The 23,897-nt window shown below is 41.9% G+C and overlaps 1 protein-coding gene across 1 annotated transcript in view; it reads right to left on the bottom strand.

The window, feature by feature from the left end:
- The window catches only part of LOC111232632 (glycine receptor subunit alphaZ1), a 65,182-nt gene that overhangs the window by 13,145 nt on the left and 28,140 nt on the right, over positions 1–23,897 (bottom strand). Inside the window, exons 5-6 of the mRNA XM_022760236.1 lie at positions 17,106–17,320; positions 12,703–12,849 (exon numbers count right to left, since the gene is read on the bottom strand). Coding sequence (XP_022615957.1) covers positions 12,703–12,849; positions 17,106–17,320 — 362 coding nt within the window. The remainder of the gene's footprint in view (positions 1–12,702; positions 12,850–17,105; positions 17,321–23,897) is intronic.

A 23,897-nucleotide genomic window follows, 5' to 3' on the forward strand; every position in this document is an offset into this window, starting at 1 on the left:
AAAATTTGTATTTTTGTTGGCTCGATTTATCAAATGTATCGATAATAAAATCAGGCAAAAATCATTGTGAATTGCTAATGAGATAAAGTGATAAAATAGCACATGTATACTGGTGTGTATTGACCTGAGTTCACTGATTTAGATTACAGGGCACAGATTATTTTAAAACTAAAAAAAAGTGGCAAAAATAAATATTTTTTCTGGAGTTTTTGGTTTGGCAGATTTAGGACGACAAAAACTGTAGGAGTTTCAGATTCCTTTGGATTTTTTCTAATCAAGCATCAAGTAGTAAAGCATCAGTTCTGCATTGATTTTAAAACTTCGGAGCATCTTAAAATAACTGAAGGTTGTTTTCTCAGTCTAGTTCAGCTAGAACTTTTGATTCTCAACCTTTTTGCCTTTGACCTTTGACAGGTTTTATACTTTTGTAATTTATAAATCAGCTCAACCAACACTGATGTTAAAACAGTCTGAGAGTCCGAGAAGGACAACTTTTCGTATCACATGACCTTCACTGAAGCTGATCGAAAGCTCCGGAACAGCTTTGACCTTGAGGTGAGATTGTTTTTTCTCAGGTGAAAGAATTAAGGGTGAAGCTCAGCCGACAGGGACAGGTATCCTTACAATGTAAGTGAGAGAGTTCATTACGACAGGCCAGATCCATCTGCTGATGACGGTCGGTTATTGATCGTTAATATTCTGTTCAGATCAGAACTTCGGTCTGTGAACGGGCCTGAGCTGCCACATCAACCTCAGTCAATAAAGCGTAGTATGGAAGAGCAGAGAGGGAGCTGGGGGGCGGTCGAGGAAAAAATATTAAAATAAAATAAAAAAAACTATAAATCCTATAAATCCCATTGTTGTAATCCCAATCCCTGAGCTGTTGATGGTAGGTGAAGAGGTAGATTAGTGGTCCGGCTGCCGCTGCACTTTCAGGTGAATCAGACACAAACGCAGACCGCTCGCTCCGGTTGTATGCCTTCCTCTATGTCTCTCGACCCCTCTTTCAGCTCAGAGCAGAAGAGAGAAGAGAGAGAAGAGAAGAGAGAGAGAGGAGAGAGCGAGCGAGCTAGAGGAACCGCGGGCTTCAGGATGCCCACATCTGGCACACTGAACCTTTTGGCTATTTCGCTTTTTTTCTTTCTGTGTACCAGTTTATTTTTCTGCTCGTATGATGAGAGCAGGAGGTGAATTTAGCGGCCGTCGGTGTGTTATGTCATTCGAGTTTTGTTTATGAAGGAGCTCGTCTGTTCAGTTGAGGTCAACGTGCTGACTTTAAAGTGACGGTTTTTTTTTTGTTTTTGTTTTTCCTTATGAAGGAAATCCTATCGATGTTTTTTTACCCAACGCTGCCCAATTTAGGTTCTCAGGTTGTTACGTAATGCGATTTGTTGTTTTTTTTTTTTTTTGACAGTGAGGTTTTTCGGTGTCGTGTTGCGTCAGCAAAGCGAATATAGCACAAAAACTGAGCTGTGTGTTCATTTCATGTCATGTAATTCTTGCTCATGACATCTGTCAGATTCTGTCTGGAGGTGAACTTCCTGGCGACTGCGGAGTCTATTTTTACAACTGTGTGATTTATTCATCAGGAATTTTCTACCGTAACACGATAAGCGGAAAAAGCGAAACGTATGTGAACACACACATTAACCAGGTTACTTCTGCCTTTTCACACCGAAGACGGCGATGGTTCCTGAAAGTGGAAACGTCAACCTTATTATTGGATGAAAAATTTAATGGAAAACGAGATGAAGTGCTTTGCAGCAGAGAACCGAATAGAAAAAGCGGGGGGGGGGGTCAAGTGCCGTAGAAAGTTAATCAATGATTAACTTGTTGGGTTAAAATGAACAATAATTTCACATGTAAAAAATAATACACCAAGTGTTATTTATTATTCAGTCTGCGTAGAAATTCTTCATTCTCAATTTTTTTTTCTTTAATTAGATTTAAACCAAATGGAAAAGTTGCGCTTATGGTTTCTCTCCTCTGATTGGGTGACTGTTCCTGAGTGATCAATAAAAAATATAACAGATTTCGGTAAACACACTCCAGAGAACCAAATCCTGTAAAGGTTTGGATTCTGGGTCCAGGTGGGCGGGCTTGGGTGACTGCTTTGTTGTGACATCACAAAGTTCCAGAAGTCCTGACGGCTGGTTTTAAGAGGCTCAGTATTTCTGAATACACGGCTGTGTGCATTTTCTCTGTGGACTGAAGGCTTTATATTTCCACAGTATTAATATAGAAGCTAGACTGAGTCTATAATCACACTTACAACATGGCATCTGCTAGACATCTTAGACTATACTGGGACCTTTAATTACTTAATTTACTATTTGGAAGTTTATTAAAATACATAATATTCTTTAATCTCATCATGTTTTTGTATTAAAAAAAAAATCTTAATTAAGAAAAATAACTGTTAATTTCATGCCATAAAGTAAATGACTGTGAGTAAAAAACTAAATATTTCCCATTTAAAAAAGTCGTGTTAATCAAGAATAAAACGGAGTACAAGTACTCTAGAACTGTACAAAAAGTCGCACTTGAATATAGTGTGTGGTGCACATAGCGACCTCACCTCATACAGCTGCGCACATTAAAGCAGCTTTTCTGTTTGAAGATACAAACTCTGCAAACTACAAGGACTTTGAAGGACAACCTAAGAAAACCACAGAGTGGAGATTTCAGGTATTTGCATTTTTGAAATAGATTTTTGCCAAGAGGCTTGCATAATGTTGATCCAAATGGAAGGAATCACTCAAAAGTGTTCGTTTCATTCAAACAGAAAAGCTCTTTAATGTGCGCAGCTGTTGATGAGGTGAGGTCGCTAGTGCCACCACAACTATATTCAAGTCGCAGTACTTTTGTACAGTTCTGAGGGTACTTGTTACTCCGTTTTATCTTGATTCACGACTTATTATAAATGGGAAATATTTAGTTTTTAACCTCAAAAGTCATTTTACTTATATGGCTGAAATTAACAGTTATTTTTCTAATTAAGATTTTTTTTAAATACAAAAACATGATGAGCATTAAAGAATATTATGTATTTTATAACTTCCCAATAGTAATAAATTAAAGTATTAAAAGTTCCCCATATAGTCTTAAAGCTAGATGTCCATGTGTTATGTGATTATAGATCAGTCTTAGCTTCGATATTAATACTGTGAAAGTATCAAAGCCTCAGTCCACAAGAAGAAAATGCACACAGCCTGATATTCAGAACTGCAGCGCCTTAAAACCAACCGTCAGGACTTCTGGAACTTTGTGATGTCACAACAAAAGCTAGTCACCAAGCCCCGCCCCACCTTGACCAGAATCCAAACCCTTTACAGGATTTGGTTTCTCTGAGGTTTTAACCTGGAAATCTGTTTATATTTTTATTGGATCACTCAGGAAACAGTTCAGCCAATCAAGTAAGGAAAACCATAAAGCGCTACTTTTCCATTTGGTTTTTAAATCTAATTAAAGAAAAAAAAAAAAATGAGAAATGAGAATTTCTACGCAGGACTAGAATAAATAAAAATAACACTATGGTGTATTATTTTCTTACATGTGAAATTATTGTCACTTTTACACCCAACAAATTTATCTATTTGATATACTTTCACGGCAACTTGACCCCCCCCCCCGCTCTTTTTCTATCTGGTTCTCTGCTGCAAAAGCAACTTCATCCGGTTCCATTAAGATTTTTCATTCCAATCTAAGGTGACGTTTCCACTTTCAGGAACAAATCGCCGTCTTCGGCAATGTGAAAAGGCAGAAGTAACCTGGTTAAGTGTGGCTTCACATACGTTAACGCTTTTTCCGCTACGTGTTACGGTAGAAAAATTCCTGATGCAATAAAGCACACAGTGTGAAAAATTAGACTCCGCAGTCGCCAATTCACCTCCAGACAGGATCTGACAGATGTATGAGCAAATACATGAAAGTGAAATGAAACAACCAGCTCAGTTTATTGTGCTATATTCGGCTTCTGCTGAACGCAAACACGACACCGAAAAACCTCACTTCAAAAAAAAAACAACCACAAATCGCATTACGTAACAACCTGAGAACCTGGAATTGGCAGCGTGGGTGAAAAAAACATCGATAAGGATTTCCTTCATAAGGAAAAAACAAAAACAAAAAAAAAACGGCGTCAGCTTTAAAGTTTCAGCACGTTGACCTCAACTGAACAGACGGCTCATTCATTAACAAAATCGAATGAATAACCACACCGACGCCTAAATTCACTCCTGCTTCTCATCATACGAGCAGAATAAACTGTGTAACAGAAAGGAAAAAAAAAAAAAATAATGCAAAAGGTTTCAGTGTGCCAAGATGTGGGTCAAATTCCTGATGGCCGCGCGTCCTCTGAGCTCGCTGCTCTTCTCTCTCTTCTCTCTCTCTCTCTCGCTCTCTCTTCTTCCTGCTCTCGAGCTGAAGAGAGGGTCGAGAGACAAGAGGAAGGCATACAACCGAGCGAGCGAGGTCTGCGTTTGTGTCTGATTCACCTGAAAGTGCAGCGGCAGCCGGACCACTAATCTACCTCTTCACCTACCAATCACAGCTCAGGGGATTGGGGATTACAACAATGGATTTAGGATTTATAGTTTTTTTTTATTTTATTTTTATATATTTTTTCCATCGACCGCCCTCCAGCTCCCTCTCTGCTCTTCCATACTACGCTTTATTGACTGAGGTTGATGTGGCAGCTCAGGCCCGTTCACAGACCAAGGTTCTTGAATCTGAACAAAATATTTAACGATCAATAACGCGACCGTCATCAGCAGATGGAGTCTGGCCTGTCGTAATGAACTCTCTCACTTTACATTGTAAGGATTACCTGTCCCTGTCGGCTTGAGCTTCACCCTTAATTCTTTCACCTGGAGAAAAAACAATCTCACATCAAGGTCAAAGCTGTTCCGGAGCTTCGCATCAGCTTCAGTGAAGGTCATGTGATACGAAACAAGTTGTTCCTTCTTCAGGACTCTCAGACTGTTTTAACATCAGTGTTTGGTTGAGCTGATTATAAATTACAAAAGGTAGAAAAACCTGTCAAAGGGTCAAAGGCCAAAAAGGTTTGAGAATCAAAAGTTCTAGAGCTGAACTAGACTGAGAAAAACAACCTTCAGTTATTTTTAAGGATGCTCCGAAGTTTAAATCAATGCAGAACTGGCTGCTTTTTACTACTTGATGCTGATTAGAAAAATCCAAAGGAATCTGAAAACTCCTACAGTTTTTGTCGTCCTAAATCTGCCAAACCAAAAACTCCAGAAAAAAATATTTATTTTTGCCACTTTTTTTTTAGTTTTAAATAATCTGTGCCCTTGTAATCTAATCAGTGAACTCAGGTCAATCTACACACCAGTGATACATGTGCTATTTTATCACTTTATCATCATTAGCAATCACAATGATTTTTGCCTGATTTTATTATCGATACATTTTGATAATCGAGCAACAAAAATACAAATTTTGCGAATTGGAATATTTTGGGTTTTTGAACACTGAATGCTATTTTCTGACATTTTATAGACTTGTTAATGATTGATTAAAAAAATTATCTAAAGGAAAAAAATAATAATAACTAAAATAATGATAATAAATGATAGTAAACAACTAATAATAATGATGATGAAACTTGTAGCCTGACTCCAGTCTTTCAACCGGAACTTAAATTAAAACTTAAATTGAATCAAATTAAACTGATTCCTGGCACAATGTCCTCAACACGCAGCACCTGTGTCGTCTACACCGGCCTTTGAGGACGCGAGGTCTCCTCATAAATACAGAAACACACGCGCACACGCTCACACACTCTTAAAACGTTGTCAAACTCAATCAAGCAAGCTGTAGTCACGGCAGGCACGATACACATGCCCTGCAAACACCAAAACGCCACGACAGCACTCGCGGATGCACTCATGCATGTTCACCGGGTGTATAGATACAATCTTCCCCTCCCTCTCTATGACCACACACACACACACACACACCCACACACACACACACACACACACACACACACACACACACACACACACACACACACACACACACAAATTCAACACTGTACAGATTGTTCACTGCAGACTCTTCGTGCATTTCTTGTGGGGTGTTTGCGTTTTCTTCCCTCCACCCACAGAAAACACAAAACCACCAGTTTCACAATCAAGCAGCCGCCTCAGTTTTCCCCACAGGCCTGACGGCTTTACTCCTGACTGATGAACACACCCGCACATATAGAGCTTGATTGATTAAATGCTTCAAATACAGAAAAAAAAAAAAAACCCTGATACATCTCAACAGTCCTCCGGGGAAAATATGACAGTTGTCGGGCTTACTAAATATATCCAAAGCAGGTTCGAGGAAATTAAAAAAAAGTAACATAATTTTCAGGTCTCCACTTCATCTTCATTTTAGCCAAACGTCATCCTCGTGCACTCGGAGACAGTTAATGAAATATTTAAGGGGTTTTTGAGGAAGATATGTTTGTTTTTTGAGTTCACAGGACGTCCAAACTAAGAGAGATGAATGAGGTCGAATGTGATTACTGTTAAAATGACTGTTTTCCATCAAGCAGGAGCCAATGAACAGCAACACCACAACACACACACACACACACACACAACACACACACACACACAATTACAGATATTAAAAAATATAATTCTTAGACGTTTTAAAACATTAAAAAATGTACATCTTACCTCCATGTCGACTTAAAACCTGAGATTCAAAAGTTCATTCTTGATCGTTAGACAAACAAATCTCACCACAAGGTCCCTTTAGTGGCTTGGGCTGGAGCTTTCGATCATATTTCACGATCTGTTTTCTGTTTTCCAAGATCAATTTTAGCCAACGTTCATGAGAAGAAAGAATTTAATTTGAAACATTTACATTAAAATTGCATTGGTGATTTCAATTAAAATTTTTTGATAATAAATTCCATTTAGTTGAAACACATTTTCCAGTATGTACTTTACTTGAGTTTTATTTATTTATTTTACCCCAACTACACTTTAAAAAGACAAATGTCCTTTTGACTCCACTACATTTCTATGAAGTACTCTTACTTTGAAGCAGAGCTTTTAGTCAGTGAATGAATTTCCTTTTATTCTGAAAAACGTGATAGGATCATACACTGCGCGTTCATCACAGGAGAATTAAAATAAAGTAAATAATATATTATTTTTAAAATCAAGTACTTTAAGACTTAAGTTAAAAATCTGACTGAAACCACTTCCACTTGTATTGGAGAATCTATACTCTCTCCTGTGAAACTGGGCAAACTCAATCTGCTGATGTAAGTAATGTGTTTGTAACTGAAAGCTCCAGATCCACAAATGGACTTTGTGGTGAAGCGGTTTCTCAGCCGCTGTGAGTGCCTCAGTGAAAAGTCTGACAGTTGGCTTTTGGCAGGATGTTCGATATAATGTATTATTCAAAAATAAAAAGGCTCAAAGTGCATTAAAAAGCAAGATTCAGTCAGGACACACACTCTCACACCGCTACACATGCCAAGCGAAAACGAAAACAAAACATCATGTTGCTTCCTCGTAAATGATGCATTTTCACAAACAAAAAGTTTTGGGAGGCGAGGAAAAGTTCCCTTCTCTTTTCTTTTTGTCCTCCTCTGCGTCGTGAATCCATTATGAGCCTGGTCTCTGTTTGCCCTGCAGCTCAGCCTTTAAATCATGCTTCAACGACTCCGCCCATGAAAACATTGATGCCCCCTGTTTCTGCCGGTGGTTGATGAGCGACGCACAAAAAGCTAACATCACAAACATGAGGTGAATTTTTTCAGGATGGCGCGAGACTGGGAGCCAGAGCTGGGGGGTGGTGGGGGGGGTTTAAGCGAGTTTAACTGCCGTTTCTGGTGTTTTTTTCTCGTGCACAACAACAACAACAACCACCAGAGGACAACCTGAGATGTTTTCTTTCTCCTGCTTAAAAAGCTGGAGTCCTGTGGCCCAGCGGCAGATGAGACGCCACTTCTTCATCCTTTAAGAAACAACACATTTGTAAGGTTTAAAATATTTGTTTTCTCTTTCTACTTTTGACTGCGTTACAGACAACAGCACCAAAGTCTGGCCAAAAAAATGTCGGGCTTGTGTGTGACCATTGGAAACAGAGCTCGTCTTAAAAGATGCTGACTCCTTATACGTCCAATCCAGCAGCCAGAAGGACAGAAGGCAAAGGGCAGATATGCAGGATTATGGATCAAGAGTTTGATTCAAAAATATTTGTTCATCAGTTTGTCCTGTTAAGTTGTTGATTTATTCTTTAAAAAAGCAACAAAAAGCTGTGTTTTATTCGTGTTATCAGCTGTTTTAAGAACTGATCTCTCTGTTGATGCACTGCGCACGAAACACCCACACTGGTGGAAAGATCAAGAACAAACAAAAACAAAACAAATAAACGAATGTAAATTTGGATGGAAATGTTTGCGATGTCACAGATGTGAGCGTGTCTTCACCTTCATGTGTCGTCGCCTTCCGTCTGAAGCGCAAGCAGCTCCTTGTGCTGGCGGGCGATGAAAGTTGACGGGCGGCGTACTCCAGCAGGGCGGAGAAACACGAACAGCAGACACACGGCCATCCAGATGTCATGGCTTTTACGTTAGGACACCTGTTGGGGGGGGGGACAGGGAAGTAAAGAAAGTGTTAGATGGTTGTTGGGTTTAAAGGCTTTTTGTGGTTGCGTTCACGAATCTCTTTAGCAACCGTGTCTGATGATAAAGCTGGCTAATAAAGGAACTCTAAACGCGGATAAAGAGCTGCGTGTTCCTCTTTGTTTCGTTCAGAGTTTGGTTCGGTGTCAGGTGGAGATAAAAACCTTCCATAAAAATTTAATTAATATTGTGTCCAGAGTTGCACCGTCAGGAGAGACAAACCAGGCAAATGCTCGCGGGCCCCCATGAGGAAAACGGGGGGGGCCCCCTAATGACCCCTACATTATGGCAACATTTTCAACGACAAAACTATTAAACCCCCTTCATCCTCTCTGTGACGCTGTTGCTGCCCCAAACCCCCTCAGTGGGCCCCTGATATGTTGTGCGTAGCCTAGCGTCTCGTGAGACATTTTAGGCGACACTGTGAACTGTAAGCTCTACTGATAGTCTGCATGCGAGGCGTTTAGGGGAACATATGCGGAATTGTCTTTGCCTAAAATTACTGATGTATACGCACTTTTGAACTTTTCGTCAACTTTGACCCTCAACAACGGTTTAAATTTAAACTTATAGACAGGTTGTGTTAATGTCAACATATTCAACAGCACTAAACCTCGAGTATTGCTCTGTAGTTCAATTCCACATTAAAAGACATTTGGGATTGGACGTATTTAATTAAATTATAATACATACATATATAATGAAGGTGCTGACTTAGCACACACAACACACACACACAGTAGTTCATACTTCTTAATGTTATGCCTTTGCCAATATGAAAACAAAGGGCAAACAGTTTTTATTATTATTATTTTTATTATTTTATAATATAGTCCCTAATGGGAGCAACTGCAAACAGTCTGCACGAGGCCAGTGGCTGAGGAAGGATTTGTGACGTGCACAGACAAGACGCCGGTGTGACGTCTGGACAGTTGTGGTTAATCCAGGTTGGAGGGATAATTACTGAGAAAGGAAAAAGAAAACCTCTTCCCCACTCGCACACTGCGAGGTCAGAACGTAAAAACCAGTGCTGTGCTGGGAAAACTGCGAAATGGACCAGAAAGACACAACAACACGAGAAGTGCCGATCACGGTCGAATGCCAGCAGGCTTTTACATACGGCGAGCTCGGTGTGAATTCAGAGATGGACAAGGTTGCAGGCCTGCCCAGATAATAAGGCTAAATGAAGTCTGGTGGATCCGGAATTTGGAATATTTTTGGGGGTTTTGAACTGAATGCTATTTTCTGACATTTTATAGACTTGTTAATGATTGATTAAAAAATGTATCTAAAGGAAAATAATAATAATAACTAATAATAATGATAATAATGATAGTAACAACTAATAATAATGATGATGAAAACTTGTAGCTGACTCCATCTTTCAACCGGAACTTAAATTAAACTTAAATTGAACTCAATTAAACTGATTCCTGGCACAATGTCCTCACACGGCAGCACCTGTGTCGTCTCACCGGCCTTGTGAGGACGCGAGGTCCTCATAAATACAGAAACACGCGGACACGCTCACACACTCTAAAACGTGTCAAACTCAATCAAGCAGCTGTAGTCACGGCAGGCACGATACACATGCCCTGCAACACCAAAACGCACGACAGCACTCGCGGATGCACTCATGCATGTTCACCGGGTGTATAGATACAATCTCCCCCTCCCTCTCTATGACACACACACACACACACACACACACACACAAATTCAACACTGTACAGATTGTTCACTGCAGACTCTTCGTGCATTTCTTGTGGGGTGTTTGCGTTTTCTTTCCCTCCACCCACAGAAACACAAACCACCAGTTTCACAATCAAGCAGCGCCTCAGTTTTCCCCACAGGCCTGACGGCTTTACTCCTGACTGATGAACACACCCGCACATATAGAGCTGATTGATTAAATGCTTCAAATACAGAAAAGAAAAAAAAAACCCTGATACATCTCAACAGTCCTCCGGGGAAAATATGACAGTGTCGGGGCTTACTAAATATATCCAAAGCAGGTTCGAGAAATTAAATAAAAGTGACATATTTTCAGGTCTCCACTTCATCTTCATTTTAGCCAACATCATCCTCGTGCACTCGGAGACAGTTAATGAAATATTTAAGGGGGTTTTGAGGAAGATATGTTTGTTTTTGAGTTCACAGGGACGTCCAAACTAAGAGAGATGAATGAGGTCGATGTGATTACTGTTAAAATGCTGTTTTCCATCAAGCAGGAGCAAATGAACCAGCACACACACACACACACACACACAATTACAGATATTAAAAAATAATTCTTAGACGTTTTAAACATTAAAAATGTACATCTTACCTCCATGTCGACTTAAAACCTGAGATTCAAAGTTCATTCTTGATCGTTGAGAAAACAATCTCACCACAAGGTCCCTTTAGTGGCTGTTCTGGAGCTTTCGATCATATTTCATGATCTGTTTTCTGTTTCCAAGATCAATTTTAGCCAACGTTCATGAGAAGAATTTAAATTTGAACATTTCCATTAAAATTGCTTGGTGATTTCAATTAAAATTTTTGTAATAAATTCCATTTAGTTGAACACATTTTCCAGTATGTACTTTACTTGAGTTTTATTTATTTATTTTACCCCACTACACTTTAAAGACAAATGTCCTTTTGACTCCACTACATTTCTATGAAGTACTCTTACTTTGAAGCAGAGCTTTTAGTCAGTGAATGAATTTCCTTTTATTCTGAAAAACGTGATAGATCATACACTGCGTTCCTCACAGGAGAATAAATATAAAGTAAATAATAATTTATTTTTAAAATCAAGTACTTTAAGACTTAAGTAAAAATCTGACTGAACCACTTCCACTTGTATTGGAGGATCTATACTCTCTCCTGTGAAACTGGTCAAACTCCATCTGCTGATGAGGGTAATGTGTTGTAACTGAAAGCTCCAGATCCACTAAATGGACTTTGTGGTGAGAGCGGTTTCTCAGCCGCTGTGAGTGCCTCAGTGAAAAGTCTGACAGTTGGCTTTTGGCAGGATGTTGATTATAATGTATTATCAAAAATAAAAGGCTCAAAGTGCATTAAAAGCAAGATTCAGTCAGGACACACACTCTCACACCGCTACACATCCAACTGAAAACGAAAACAAACATCATGTTGCTTCCTCGTAAATGATGCATTTTCACAAACAAAAGTTTTGGAGGAGGAAAAGTTCCCCTTCTCTTTCTTTTTGTCCTCCTCTGCGTCGTGAATCCATTATGAGCCTGGTCTCTGTTTGCCCTGCAGCTCAGCCTTTAATCATGCTCAACGCTCCGCCCATGAAACATTGATGCCCCCTGTTTCTGCCGGGTGATGAGCGACGCACAAAAAGCTAACATCAAACATGGAGTGAATTTTTCAGGATGGCGCGAGGACTGGGGAGCAGAGCTGGGGGGTGGTGGGGGGGGGGTTTAAGCGAGTTTAACTGCGTTCTGGTGTTTTTCTCGTGCACAACAACAACAACAACCACCAGAGGACAACCTGAGATGTTTTCTTTTCCTGCTTAAAAAGCTGGAGTCTGTGCCCAGCGGCAGATGAGACGCCACTCTTCATCCTTTAAGAACAACACATTTGTAGGTTTAAAATATTTGTTTTCTCTTCTCTGTTTGACTGGTTACAGACAACAGCACCAAAGTCTGGCCAAAAAATGTCGGGCTTGTGTGTGACCATTGGAAAACAGAGCTCGTCTTAAAGATGCTGACTCCTTATACGTCCATCCAGCAGCCAGAAGGACAGAAGGCAAAGGGCAGATATGGAGGATTATGGATCAGAGTTTGATTCAAAAATATTGTTCATCAGTTTGTCCTGTTAAGTTGTGTATTATTCTTTAAAAAAGCAACAAAAAGCTGGTTTTATTCTGTGTTATCAGCTGTTTAAGTGAACTGATCTCTCTGTTGATGCACTGCACGAAACACACAACTGGTGGAAAGATCAAGAACAAACAAACAAAACAAATAAACGAATGTAAATGTGGATGTAAATGTTTGCCGATGTCACAGATGTGAGCGTGTCTTCACCTTCATGTGTCGTCGCCTCCGTCTGAAGCGCAGCAGCTCCTTGTGCTGGCGGGCGATGAAGTTGACGGCGGCGTACTCCAGCAGGGCGGAGAACACGAACAGCAGACACACGGCCATCCAGATGTCGATGGCTTTTACGTAGGACACCTGTGGGGGGGGGGACGGGACGGGACAGGAAGTAAAGAAAGTGTTAGATGGTTGTTGGGTTTAAAGGCTTTTTGTGGTTGCGTCACGAATCTCTTAGCAACCGTGTCTGATTGATAAAGCTGCTGAATAAAGGAACTCTAACGGGATAAAGAGCTGCGTGTCCTCTTTGTTTCGTTCAGAGTTTGGTTCGGTGTCAGGTGGAGATAAAACCTTCCATAAAAATTAATAATTTGTGCCCAGAGTTGCACCGTCAGGAGAGACAAACCAGGCAAATGCTCGGGGCCCCCATGAGGAAAACGGGCCCCTAATGACCCCTCATACTGGCACATTTTGCAACGACAACTATAAACCCCCTTCATCCTCTCTGTGACGCTGTTGCTGCCCCAAACCCCCCTCAGTGGGGCCCCTGATGATGTGTGCTGTAGCTAGCGTCTACGTGAGACATTTAGGCGACATCTGTGAACTGTAGCGTCTACTGATAGTCTGCATGCGAGGCGTTTAGGGAACATCTGGGAATTGTCTTTCCTAAAATTACTGATTTATACGCACTTTGAACTTTTTCAACTTTGACCCTCAACAACGGTTTAAATTTAAACTTATAGACAGGTTGTGTTAAGTTCAACATAATTCAACAGCACTAAACCTCGAGTATGCTCTTGTACGTCAATCCAACATTAAAAGACATTTGGATTGACGTATTTAATTAAAATAAATACATACATATATAAGTGAAGTGCTGACTTAAGCACACACACACACACACAGAGTTGTGTTTCATACTTCTTATGTTACTGCCTTTGCAATATGAAAACAAAGGGCAAACAGTTTTTATTATTATTATTTTTATTATTTTTAATATAGTCCTAATGGGACAACTGGCAACAGTCTGCGAGGCCAGTGCTGAGGAAGGATTGTGGACGTGCACAGGGACAAGACGCCGGGTGACGTCTGGACAGTTGTGGGTTAATCCAGGTTGGAGGGATAATACTGAGAAGGAAAAGTAAACCTCTTCCCCCACTCCACACTGCCGAGGTCAGACGTTAAACCAGTGCTGTGCTGGGAAACTCCGAATGGACAGAAAGACACACAACACGAGGTGCGATCACCGGTCGAATGCCAGCAGCTTTTACATACGGCGAGCTCGGTGTGAAGCGAGATGGACAAGGTGAGGCCTGCCCAGATAATAAGGGCTAAATGAAGTCTGGTTGGATCATTGTCTGATTGCTATCTGCCAACCAAGTACCATTATTCAAGTGCATTCACCCCGGCCTGTCATTACAACTCTCCATCTCCACGTGCAATTACAGCGCGCAGCCTGAGAGGGAGATCCCTGCTCTGTTACAGAGAGAGTAAACCCACAATCAGCCGCTTAAAATCCAATTAAGCTATGACTTCAGATCACACACACACACACACACACACACACAATGCTTTTCATTGCTGCTCTGCCTTGTTGTCATTCGTGCTCGTCTTCACCGAGTCTGATGCCTATGAAAACATTTATCTTCCAATGAGCCCCCCCCCCCCCCCCGCGCCCGGGCGGCACACGAGNGCCGAGGTCAGACGTTAAACCAGTGCTGTGCTGGGAAACTCCGAATGGACAGAAAGACACACAACACGAGGTGCGATCACCGGTCGAATGCCAGCAGCTTTTACATACGGCGAGCTCGGTGTGAAGCGAGATGGACAAGGTGAGGCCTGCCCAGATAATAAGGGCTAAATGAAGTCTGGTTGGATCATTGTCTGATTGCTATCTGCCAACCAAGTACCATTATTCAAGTGCATTCACCCCGGCCTGTCATTACAACTCTCCATCTCCACGTGCAATTACAGCGCGCAGCCTGAGAGGGAGATCCCTGCTCTGTTACAGAGAGAGTAAACCCACAATCAGCCGCTTAAAATCCAATTAAGCTATGACTTCAGATCACACACACACACACACACACACACACAATGCTTATCATTGCTGCTCTGCCTTGTTGTCATTCGTGCTCGTCTTCACCGAGTCTGATGCCTATGAAAACATTTATCTTCCAATGAGCCCCCCCCCCCCCGAGCTGCTGAGGTCTAAACGGTCAACCGGTCCACTTGATTTGATGGTCATCCAGGCAGAGAGAGAGAGAGAGAGAGAGAGAGAGATGTGATGGTAAACTATCCCAAGTTACAGATTGATCTGAGATTAGAAAGATACGATTTAAAAAAGGGATTTAAAGCGGTGTATTCTGCTTTTGTGTGAAACAGTAAGTGTGAGCAGCCACAGAACCATAACAGGCTTTTTAAAATGAAACGATGAAAACTTTTTTTTTTTTTTTTTAAGAGCATAAAAATGATTTGGAGACACATAGAACAGGGTTGGAGGCAGATTTCCACTTTCAGGTGCAGTTTTTGTTTCACTGAGTAATATTTAGTTTTGGAAACTGTCTCTGCTGCTTTAGTATTTTATTGTGGATTTCTCTGGTCACTGGGAACACATGCAGATTCAAAAATCATAAACTCAAACACATGAAACAACCTTTTAAACCTGCACAAACACAAGATACATCGTCCTCTGGGGTCGGTTGAAAGGCAGTGAGGAAAAGTAAAGCACAAAGTGAAGTAGATGAAGCAGACCGAGGGAGAGTGGGTGCATCTAATTATTGGATATCATGTCTCTACACATATTTCCTGGGGGTCTTTTTGTTTTACTGCCAATTTGTAGCTTTATAACTTTCTCTAGTGGTTAATGTTTACAATCAGAAATAAACTGAAATAAGCTTATTGGTTTTTGTTTAAATTTTAATGAGCATTCAAGACGTCTAAAATTTGGCAGAAGGAAAAGCCACAAATTAAAAATCAAGATTTAATTAAAAAATGTATCTACTGAGGTTCAGATCGCTGAGTCAAAGCGTCGGCCCGGTGCCGGTACCGGGGAGGCTGAGCCGGTCTCCCCGCTCCGTCCCGTCTCTGTGAGGCTGAGCGCTCCTGACAGACAAACTGACCAGCGGCCTGCAGAGCTGCAGCTGAGGTGGCGCTTCTGAACTCATGCTTCACAGGACAATGTTCAGAGAAGAAGAGGAAGAAGACAGTGGAGGACTGCAGCAGCCAGTCAGTCAGTCAGTCAGTCAGTCAGTCAGTCAGTCAGTCAGTCAGGGCTTCTGCTCTGACGAATATTATTCATCTTATATTCCAATTAGTGTTTATACTGTATATCCAGCCAAACACAGTTTCTGCTGCAACCTCGTCTCCATGAAAAGAAAGTTTTTCTGCATCGAACGACTTAATTAACTACATTTCCTCGTTACACCAATAACAAAAAACTTTACATGACTGCAATTATGTTTCCTTCTCAACGTATTTGCTGTCACACGCGAGCTGTATGGACGTCTCATTCGTAGGAGACAGTGCTGTCAGGTCACCTGATCGTCACTGTCGTCTCCAGGTGAACTGGTGCCACAACCTGATGTCAGCGGCTTGTGCAATAACATTAACATGGACGGCTCTGCTAAATTATCCACAACTTCCTCTCCTCCTCCTCCTCTCTCATTTCCTCCTCTCCTCTCTCTCCTCACCTCACCTCTCTTCTTTCATTATTTCATTTCCTCTCTTGTCTCCTCTCCTCTCTAGTTTCCTCCTCTCCTCCTTCTTCTTCTTTGCCTGACACGGTGCAGCAGTCCTCTGTGACATGTGAAAAGAGCTGTGTGTTTAGGTGTGTGTGTCTTCTATCAATCACACACACACACACACACACACACACACACACTCAGATGTGTGTGTGTGTGTGTGTGTGTGTGTGAGAGAGCAGTATGCCTACCTAAGCTCAGCTGTGCTGTGTGATCATTATTGTGACAGCTGAACTGCAGAGGAATCACGGTTCACTTGTTCAATTTTTAGAGCGCATGAAGCACCTAATGTCAACAAACAGAGAGAGTGTGTGTGTGTGTGTGTGTGTGTGAGTCTGTGTGTGTGTGTTGGGGATTACAGCTTCCCTGGACATAATTATACAATCCTACTGGCTCACGCAAACACAGAGCATTTTTCCCCCTTTAATCTGAAAATCCCTCACAGGAAAAAGATTTCTGTTGTTTTTTAAAAGTTATTCTTTTCATCTTTGTCTTGAACGTCTCTCCTCCCCTCCCTCTGTCTCCCCCCTCTCCATCCACTCAAACATAAATATGTCAATGAAAGGACATTTTTTAATCTCTCCCTCATGTCTTTGTTTCTGTCTTTTTTCTCTCCTCAGCCGCTGGTGCTGAAAGGTGCGTTTGATTTGTCCTCACCTTGGGCAGGGAGGCTCTGGAACCGGAGCTCTGCGTGGTCATGGTCAGCACGGTGGTGATGCCCAGACCCACCCGGGCGGGCGCGGCGTCCATGTTGATCCAGAAGGAAACCCAGGACAGGATGACGATGAGCAGCGAGGGGATGTACATCTGGATCAGGTAGTAACCCATCTGACGCTCCAGGTGGAAACGAGCCTCGATACAGGTGAATTTACCTGGAGGAGGAGGGAAACAAGGAAGAAAGGAGGGAATAGAGAAGATTTAATTTTTTTATTACCAATGAGGGAGAGATCTCTGGAAGAAGAGAAGTAGTAAGAAACATTTGATGGATGATTTGGAGGAAACCGGATGTTGAGGGGAATGAAAGGAAAAGACAGATTATAGAAAGAAAATTTAACTGATTATTATTCTAATGACATTCTGGCAATCTGACCTCTGGTGAACACACTGTCGCTGGAAACCATTACACTCACACTTATCTGTAGGTGGAAATGAACCTGCTGAACAAAAGAACAAGACTCAGAGATCCTCAGGCAACGAGAGCGTCAGAGAGAGTTTTTGTCTTTCTAGAAAAAAGCTGAAATATATATAATAAATTTCTGTCCATATTCTAAAATAGATGAATATCTGCTACTATACTGAACATATAGACACCTGCTTATTGTTTTAATGTGTTTTTGCCACTTTTGTGCCAAAATGTAGTTTCCTCAAAAAAGCCAGTATGGAGCGTGACGTTTAAAGGTCCCATCCAGTGTAAAGGTCTGTGTCCATGTGTAGTGTGATTATAGATCAGCTCTAGCTTCTATATTAATACTGTGAAAGTATCAAAGCCTCAGTCCACAGAGAAATGCACACAGCCTGTATTCAGAAACTGAGCCTTAAAACCAGCCGTCAGGACTTCTGGAACTTTGTGATGTCACAACAAAGCAGTCACCAAGCCCCGCCAACCTGGACCCACCATCCAAACCTTTACAGGATTTGGTTTCTCTGAGTGTTTTTACCTGAAATCTGCTGTATTTTTATTGGATCGCTCAGAAAACAGTCAGTCAATCAGAAGAGAGGCTCTGAGCCTCCTCTCTTCTGATTGGCTCACCGACCTGTTGTTACTAGAAAATAGAAAAATTGTTTCTGTTCTGCAAAGAGTTTTTAGTATCAGTTGGTTTCAATATGTTTTCCTGTATTTTAACTACAAAACAATAGACTTTTAACCAGCAGCAGCCTTGGCCAACTGTGACTAGTCTTTATTTTTAGTTTTTCAGTCTCTGTTTGTTTGTACTATTAAAACATATTGGTAAAAGACATAAACTGTATCTAGACGATAAATAAATAATGACTTTTTACTATGCTGTACAGCAGAAGAGTCTTTTGTCTTTACATATGGACAGAAAACTGCGTGAGTTAGTGAAACATGAAAAATCATCTTCAAACATATCTACACATGCTTCATGAGCTTAGTCAGTCAATTATACAGAGATGACCGAGGTGAAGTAGAAACTGACAGAGAAGGTGCCGTTGTTTCAACATTAAAGTTTGAGCTCTAAAGATTTATGTCTGTGAAAATTAAAAGCAGCATCACGATTTATAAAAAGGTACAAAACCATTTAGTTTAAATCTATTCTGGGGTTCAGCGTTGTAATAGGAACGGAGATGGTTGCACCTTCCAAAAAGGTTATTATTTTGTAATGAGGTGTCTTCAAAGATATTCACTCCTCAGTTTCATATTCATGGAGACAGTCGTTTTCGTCTCAGCGGGTGTCCTGTTTTTCAACATGGACGTCTCGTTTGGAAATGAGACATCAAGAACACGAGGTTGTTTGCAGGAGAGAGAGAGAGAAATAATAACGCTGGTCGATGTTTAAACTCTACGTAAAAGCAAAAAATGTTCTTTCATCAGTTTCCCTGAGGCGGTGCGGCTCCATTAGCAGTGAAGTGTGTTTCTGAATTCCCTGATATCTCCATCTGAAAGGGCACATTATCTAAACACTGACACAGACCTGTCCCCTGGAAAAGCAGGTGGAAATGATGAGGGAGGGAGCGAGAGAAGGGGGTGGGGGGGGGGGGGGGGGAGGAGTTGTGACGTGACATGAAAAGGAAGGATGAGCCAGAGCGGGGGGAAAAAAAAAGGAAGAGACGTTGACAAACTCTGAGACAAATCGCCACTATCTCCAGCACGCACACTAAAGCCAAGTGTAAATCACAGGCGGCAAACCGGAGGGACACAAATACCCAGAACCCCCCCCCCCCCCCAACGAAATGAACAAATGTTAATTGAAAACATGGTTGAATATTTGAAAAACAAACACGGGATGCCAGGTTCTGGATTTACGCCGCCACTCGCTCGTTGCTATAGCGATGTGAAAGGCGGTTCGCAGCTCGTCGCCACGTGGGAGGAGCAAACGATCTTCCTGCCTCTTCGCTCCCTCGTGAGACGGACGACGCTTCTGTGTGGTGGAGTTCTCAAAGCTGTCAGTGTCGTTCCTCATATTGCTCACTGGGGGGCGCCAGAGGGGCTCAAAGTCTCAAATCAGACACTTCAGTCGTACACCGGCACATGTGGCCCGTAGTTACGTTTGGTTGCTAGGCGACATCTAGTGGTCGTAGTAATTATGACAGGAGCAGTGGGAGGAGTGTGGTGACGTAGTATAAAGAGAGACCAAGTCCACGTCAGGAGGAGGATGGTGTTCGGTTCTCTGGAGGTGGGAGGAGTTTGACGAGTCCTCATCATCGTCATCGTACGAGCATCTTTCCAACGTGCATTTGTGTGTTTGTTGATAAATGAATCATCTAATTAGCAGTGGAGATCCTAGACACTGGAGGGCACCTAAACGCCTCACACGCAGACCATAAGTAGACAAAACAAAAATACAGATGTTCCTTGAATGCCTCACATGTAGGCAATGATTAGACACTAGCACTTCGGAGGTTATGCACTGTATAGTGTCTTTATGGGAGGTTAAAGGGGGTTAATAGTTGTCGCTGCAAGCATTTGCCTGGTTTCCCTCCTAAAGGTGCGTCTCTTTCTTGTAACAAATACATGAAGACGAAGCTGATAATTTCCTCCCTCCTGGTGTTAAATTAGTTTGTCTTGACTTTAGTTGCAGTCTTAAGCCGGTTAGCTGCTCACACAGACATCCAGGTGATCTGCAGCTGCCTGTCGTCGTCTGCCAGCAGCACCGTTAGTCCTTGTGAGGCTGTGGAGGGAAAGTAACTGGATGTTTATGCTCACGGCATGTTGTCGTAGAAGAAGGGGGGGGGGGGGGGGGGGCCCCCACCCCCCCTTCTCTCGCTCCTCCTCATCATTTCACCTGCTTTTCCAGGGAGACAGGTCTGTGTCAGTGTTAGATAATGTTGCCCTTTCAGATGGAGATATCAGGGAATTCAGAAACACACTTCACTGCTAATGGAGCCGCACCGCCTCAGGGAAACTGATGAAAAGAACATTTTTTGCTTTTACGTAGAGTTTAAACACCGACCAGGTTATTATTTCTCTCTCTCTCTCTCTCCTGCAAACAAACCTCGTGTTCTTGATGTCTCATTTCCAAACGAGACGTCCATGTTGAAAAACAGGACACCCGCTGAGACGAAAACGACTGTCTCCATGAATATGAAACTGAGGAGTGAATATCTTTGAAGACACCTCATTACAAAATAATAACCTTTTGGAAGGTGCAACCATCTCCGTTCCTATATACAACGCTGAACCCCAGAATAGATTTAAACTAAATGGTTTGTACCTTTTTATAAATCGTGATGCTGCTTTTAATTTTCACAGACATAAATCTTTAGAGCTCAAACTTTAATGTTGAAACAACGGCACCTTCTTTGTCAGTTTTCTACTTCACACCTCGGTCATCTCTGTATAATTGACTGACTAAGCTCATGAGCATGTGTAGATATGTTTGAAGATGATTTTTCATGTTTCACTAACTCACGCAGTTTTCTGTCCATATGTAAAGACAAAAGACTCTTCTGCTGTACAGCATAGTAAAAAGTCATTATTTATTTATCGTCTAGATACAGTATGTCTTTTACCAATATGTTTTAAATAGTACAAACAAACAGAGACTGAAAAAAAAAAACTAAAATAAAGACTAGTCACAGTTGGCCAAGGCTGCGGCTGGTTTAAAAGTCTATTGTTTTGTAGTTAAATACAGGAAAACATATTGAAACCAACTGATACTAAAAAACTCTTTGCAGAACAGAAACAGTTTTTCTATTTTCTAGTAAACAAAGGTCGGTGAGCCAATCAGAAGAGAGGAGGCTCAGGAGCCTCTCTTCTGATTGACTGACTGTTTTCTGAGCGATCCAATAAAAATACAGCAGATTTCAGGTAAAAACACTCAGAGAAACCAAATCCTGTAAAGGTTTGGATGGTGGGTCAAGTGTGGGCGGGGCTTGGTGACTGCTTTGTTGTTGACATCACAAAGTTCCAGAAGTCCTGACGGCTGGTTTTAAGGCTCAGTTTCTGAATACAGGCTGTGTGCATTTCTCTGTGGACTGAGGCTTTGATACTTTCACAGTATTAATATAGAAGCTAGAGCTGATCTATAATCACACTACACATGGACACAGACCTTTACACTGGATGGGACCTTTAAACGTCACGCTCCATACTGGCTTTTTTGAGGAAACTACATTTTGGCACAAAAGTGGCAAAACACACATTAAAAACCAATAAAGCAGGTGTCTATATGTTCAGTATAGTAGCAGATATTCATCTATTTTAGAAAATGACAGAAAATTTATCTAGTAAGTTTCAGCTTTTTTCTAGAAAGACAAAAAACTCTCTCTGACGCTCTCGTTGCCTGAAGGATCTCTGAGTCTTGTTCTTTTGTTCAGCAGGTTCATTTCCACCTACAGATAAGTGTGAGTGTAATGGTTTCCAGCGACAGTGTGTTCACCAGAGGTCAAATTGCCAGAATGTCATTAGAATAATAATCAGTTAAATTTTCTTTCTATTAATCTGGTCTTTCTTTCATTCCCCTCAACACCGGTTTCCTCCAAATCATCCATTCAAATGTTTCTTACTACTTCTTCTTCTTCACAGATCTCTCGCCCTCATGTGGTAATAAAAAAATTAAATCTTCTCTATTCCCTCCTTTCTTCCTTGTTTCCCTCCTCCTCCAGGTAATTCACCTGTATCGAGGCTCGTTTCCACCTTGGAGCGTCAGATGGGTTACTACCTGATCCAGATGTACATCCCCTCTTGCCTCATCCGTCATCCTGTCTGGGTTTCCTTTCTGGATCAACATGGACGCCGCGCCCGCCCGGTGGGTCTGGGCATCACCACCGTGCTGACCATGACCACGCCAGAGCTCCGGTTCCAGAGCCTCCGCTGCCCAAGGTGAGGACAAATCAAACGCACCTTCAGCACCAGCGGCTGAGAGAGAAAAAAGACAGAAACAAAGACATGAGGGAGAGATTAAAAAATGTCCTTTCATTGACATATTTATGTTTAGTGGATGGAGAGGGGGAAACAGAGGGAGGGGAGGAGAGACGTTCAAGACAAAGATGAAAAAAATAACTTTTAAAAAAACAACAGAAATTTTTTTTCCCTGTGAGGGATTTTCAGATTAAAGCGGGGAAAAATGCTCTGTGTTTGCGTGAGCCAGTAGGATTGTATAATTATGGTCCGGGAAGCTGTAATCCCAACACACACACTCCACACACACACACACACACACACACACACACCACACACACAACACGCACACACTCTCTCGTGTTTGTTGACATTAGGTGCTTCATGCGCTCTAAAATTAAAACAAGTGAACCGTGATTCCTCTGCAGTTCAGCTGTCCACATTAATGATCACACAGCACAGCTGAGCTTAGGTAGGCATACTGCTCTCTCACACACACACACAACACACACACACACACATCTGAGTGTGTGTGTGTGTGTGTGTGTGTGTGTGTGTGTGATTGTATGAGAAGACACACACACCTAAACACACAGCTCTTTTCACATGTCACAGAGGACTGCTGCACCGTGTCAGGCAAAGAAGAAGAAGGAGGAGAGGAGGAAACTAGAGAGGAGAGGAGAGGAACAAGGAGGAAATGAAATATATGAAAGAAGAGAGGTGAGGTGAGGAGAGAAGAAGAGAGGAGGAAATGAGAGGAGGAGGAGGAGGAGAGGAAGTTGTGGATAATTTAGCAGAGCCGTCCATGTTAATGTTATTGCACAAGCCGCTGACATCAGGTTTGTGGCACCAGTTCACTCTGGAACGACAGTGACGAGTCAGGTGACCTGACAGCACGTCGCTCTCTACGAATGAGACGTCCACTACAGCTCGCTTTGTGACAGCAAATACGTTGAGAAGGAAACATAAATTGCAGTCAGGTAAAGTTTTTGTTATTGGTGTAACGAGGAATGTAGTTAAATTAAGTCGTTCAACATGCAGAAAAACTTTCTTTTCATGGAGACGAGGTTGCAGCAGAAACTGTGTTTTGGCTGGATATACAGTATAAACACTAATTGGAATATAAGATGAATAATATTCGTCAGAGCAGAAGCCCTGACTGACTGACTGACTGACTGACTGACTGACTGACTGAGCTTGACTGCTGCAGTCCTCCACTGTCCTTCTCCTCTTTCTTCTGAACATGTTCCTGTGAAGCATGAGTTCAGAAGCGCACTTTCAGCTGCAGCTCGCTAGGCCCGCTGGTCAGTTTGTCTGTCAGGAGTCGACTCAGCCTCAAACAGAGACGGACGGAGCGTGGGAGACCCGGCTCAGCCTCCCGGTAACCGGCACCTAGGGCCGACGTACTTGACTCAGCGATCTGAACCTAG

Source organism: Seriola dumerili, unplaced genomic scaffold, assembly GCF_002260705.1.
Source record: "Seriola dumerili isolate Sdu_G_001 unplaced genomic scaffold, Sdu_1.0 BDQW01000331.1, whole genome shotgun sequence".
Classification (NCBI taxonomy): Eukaryota; Metazoa; Chordata; class Actinopteri; order Carangiformes; family Carangidae; genus Seriola; species Seriola dumerili.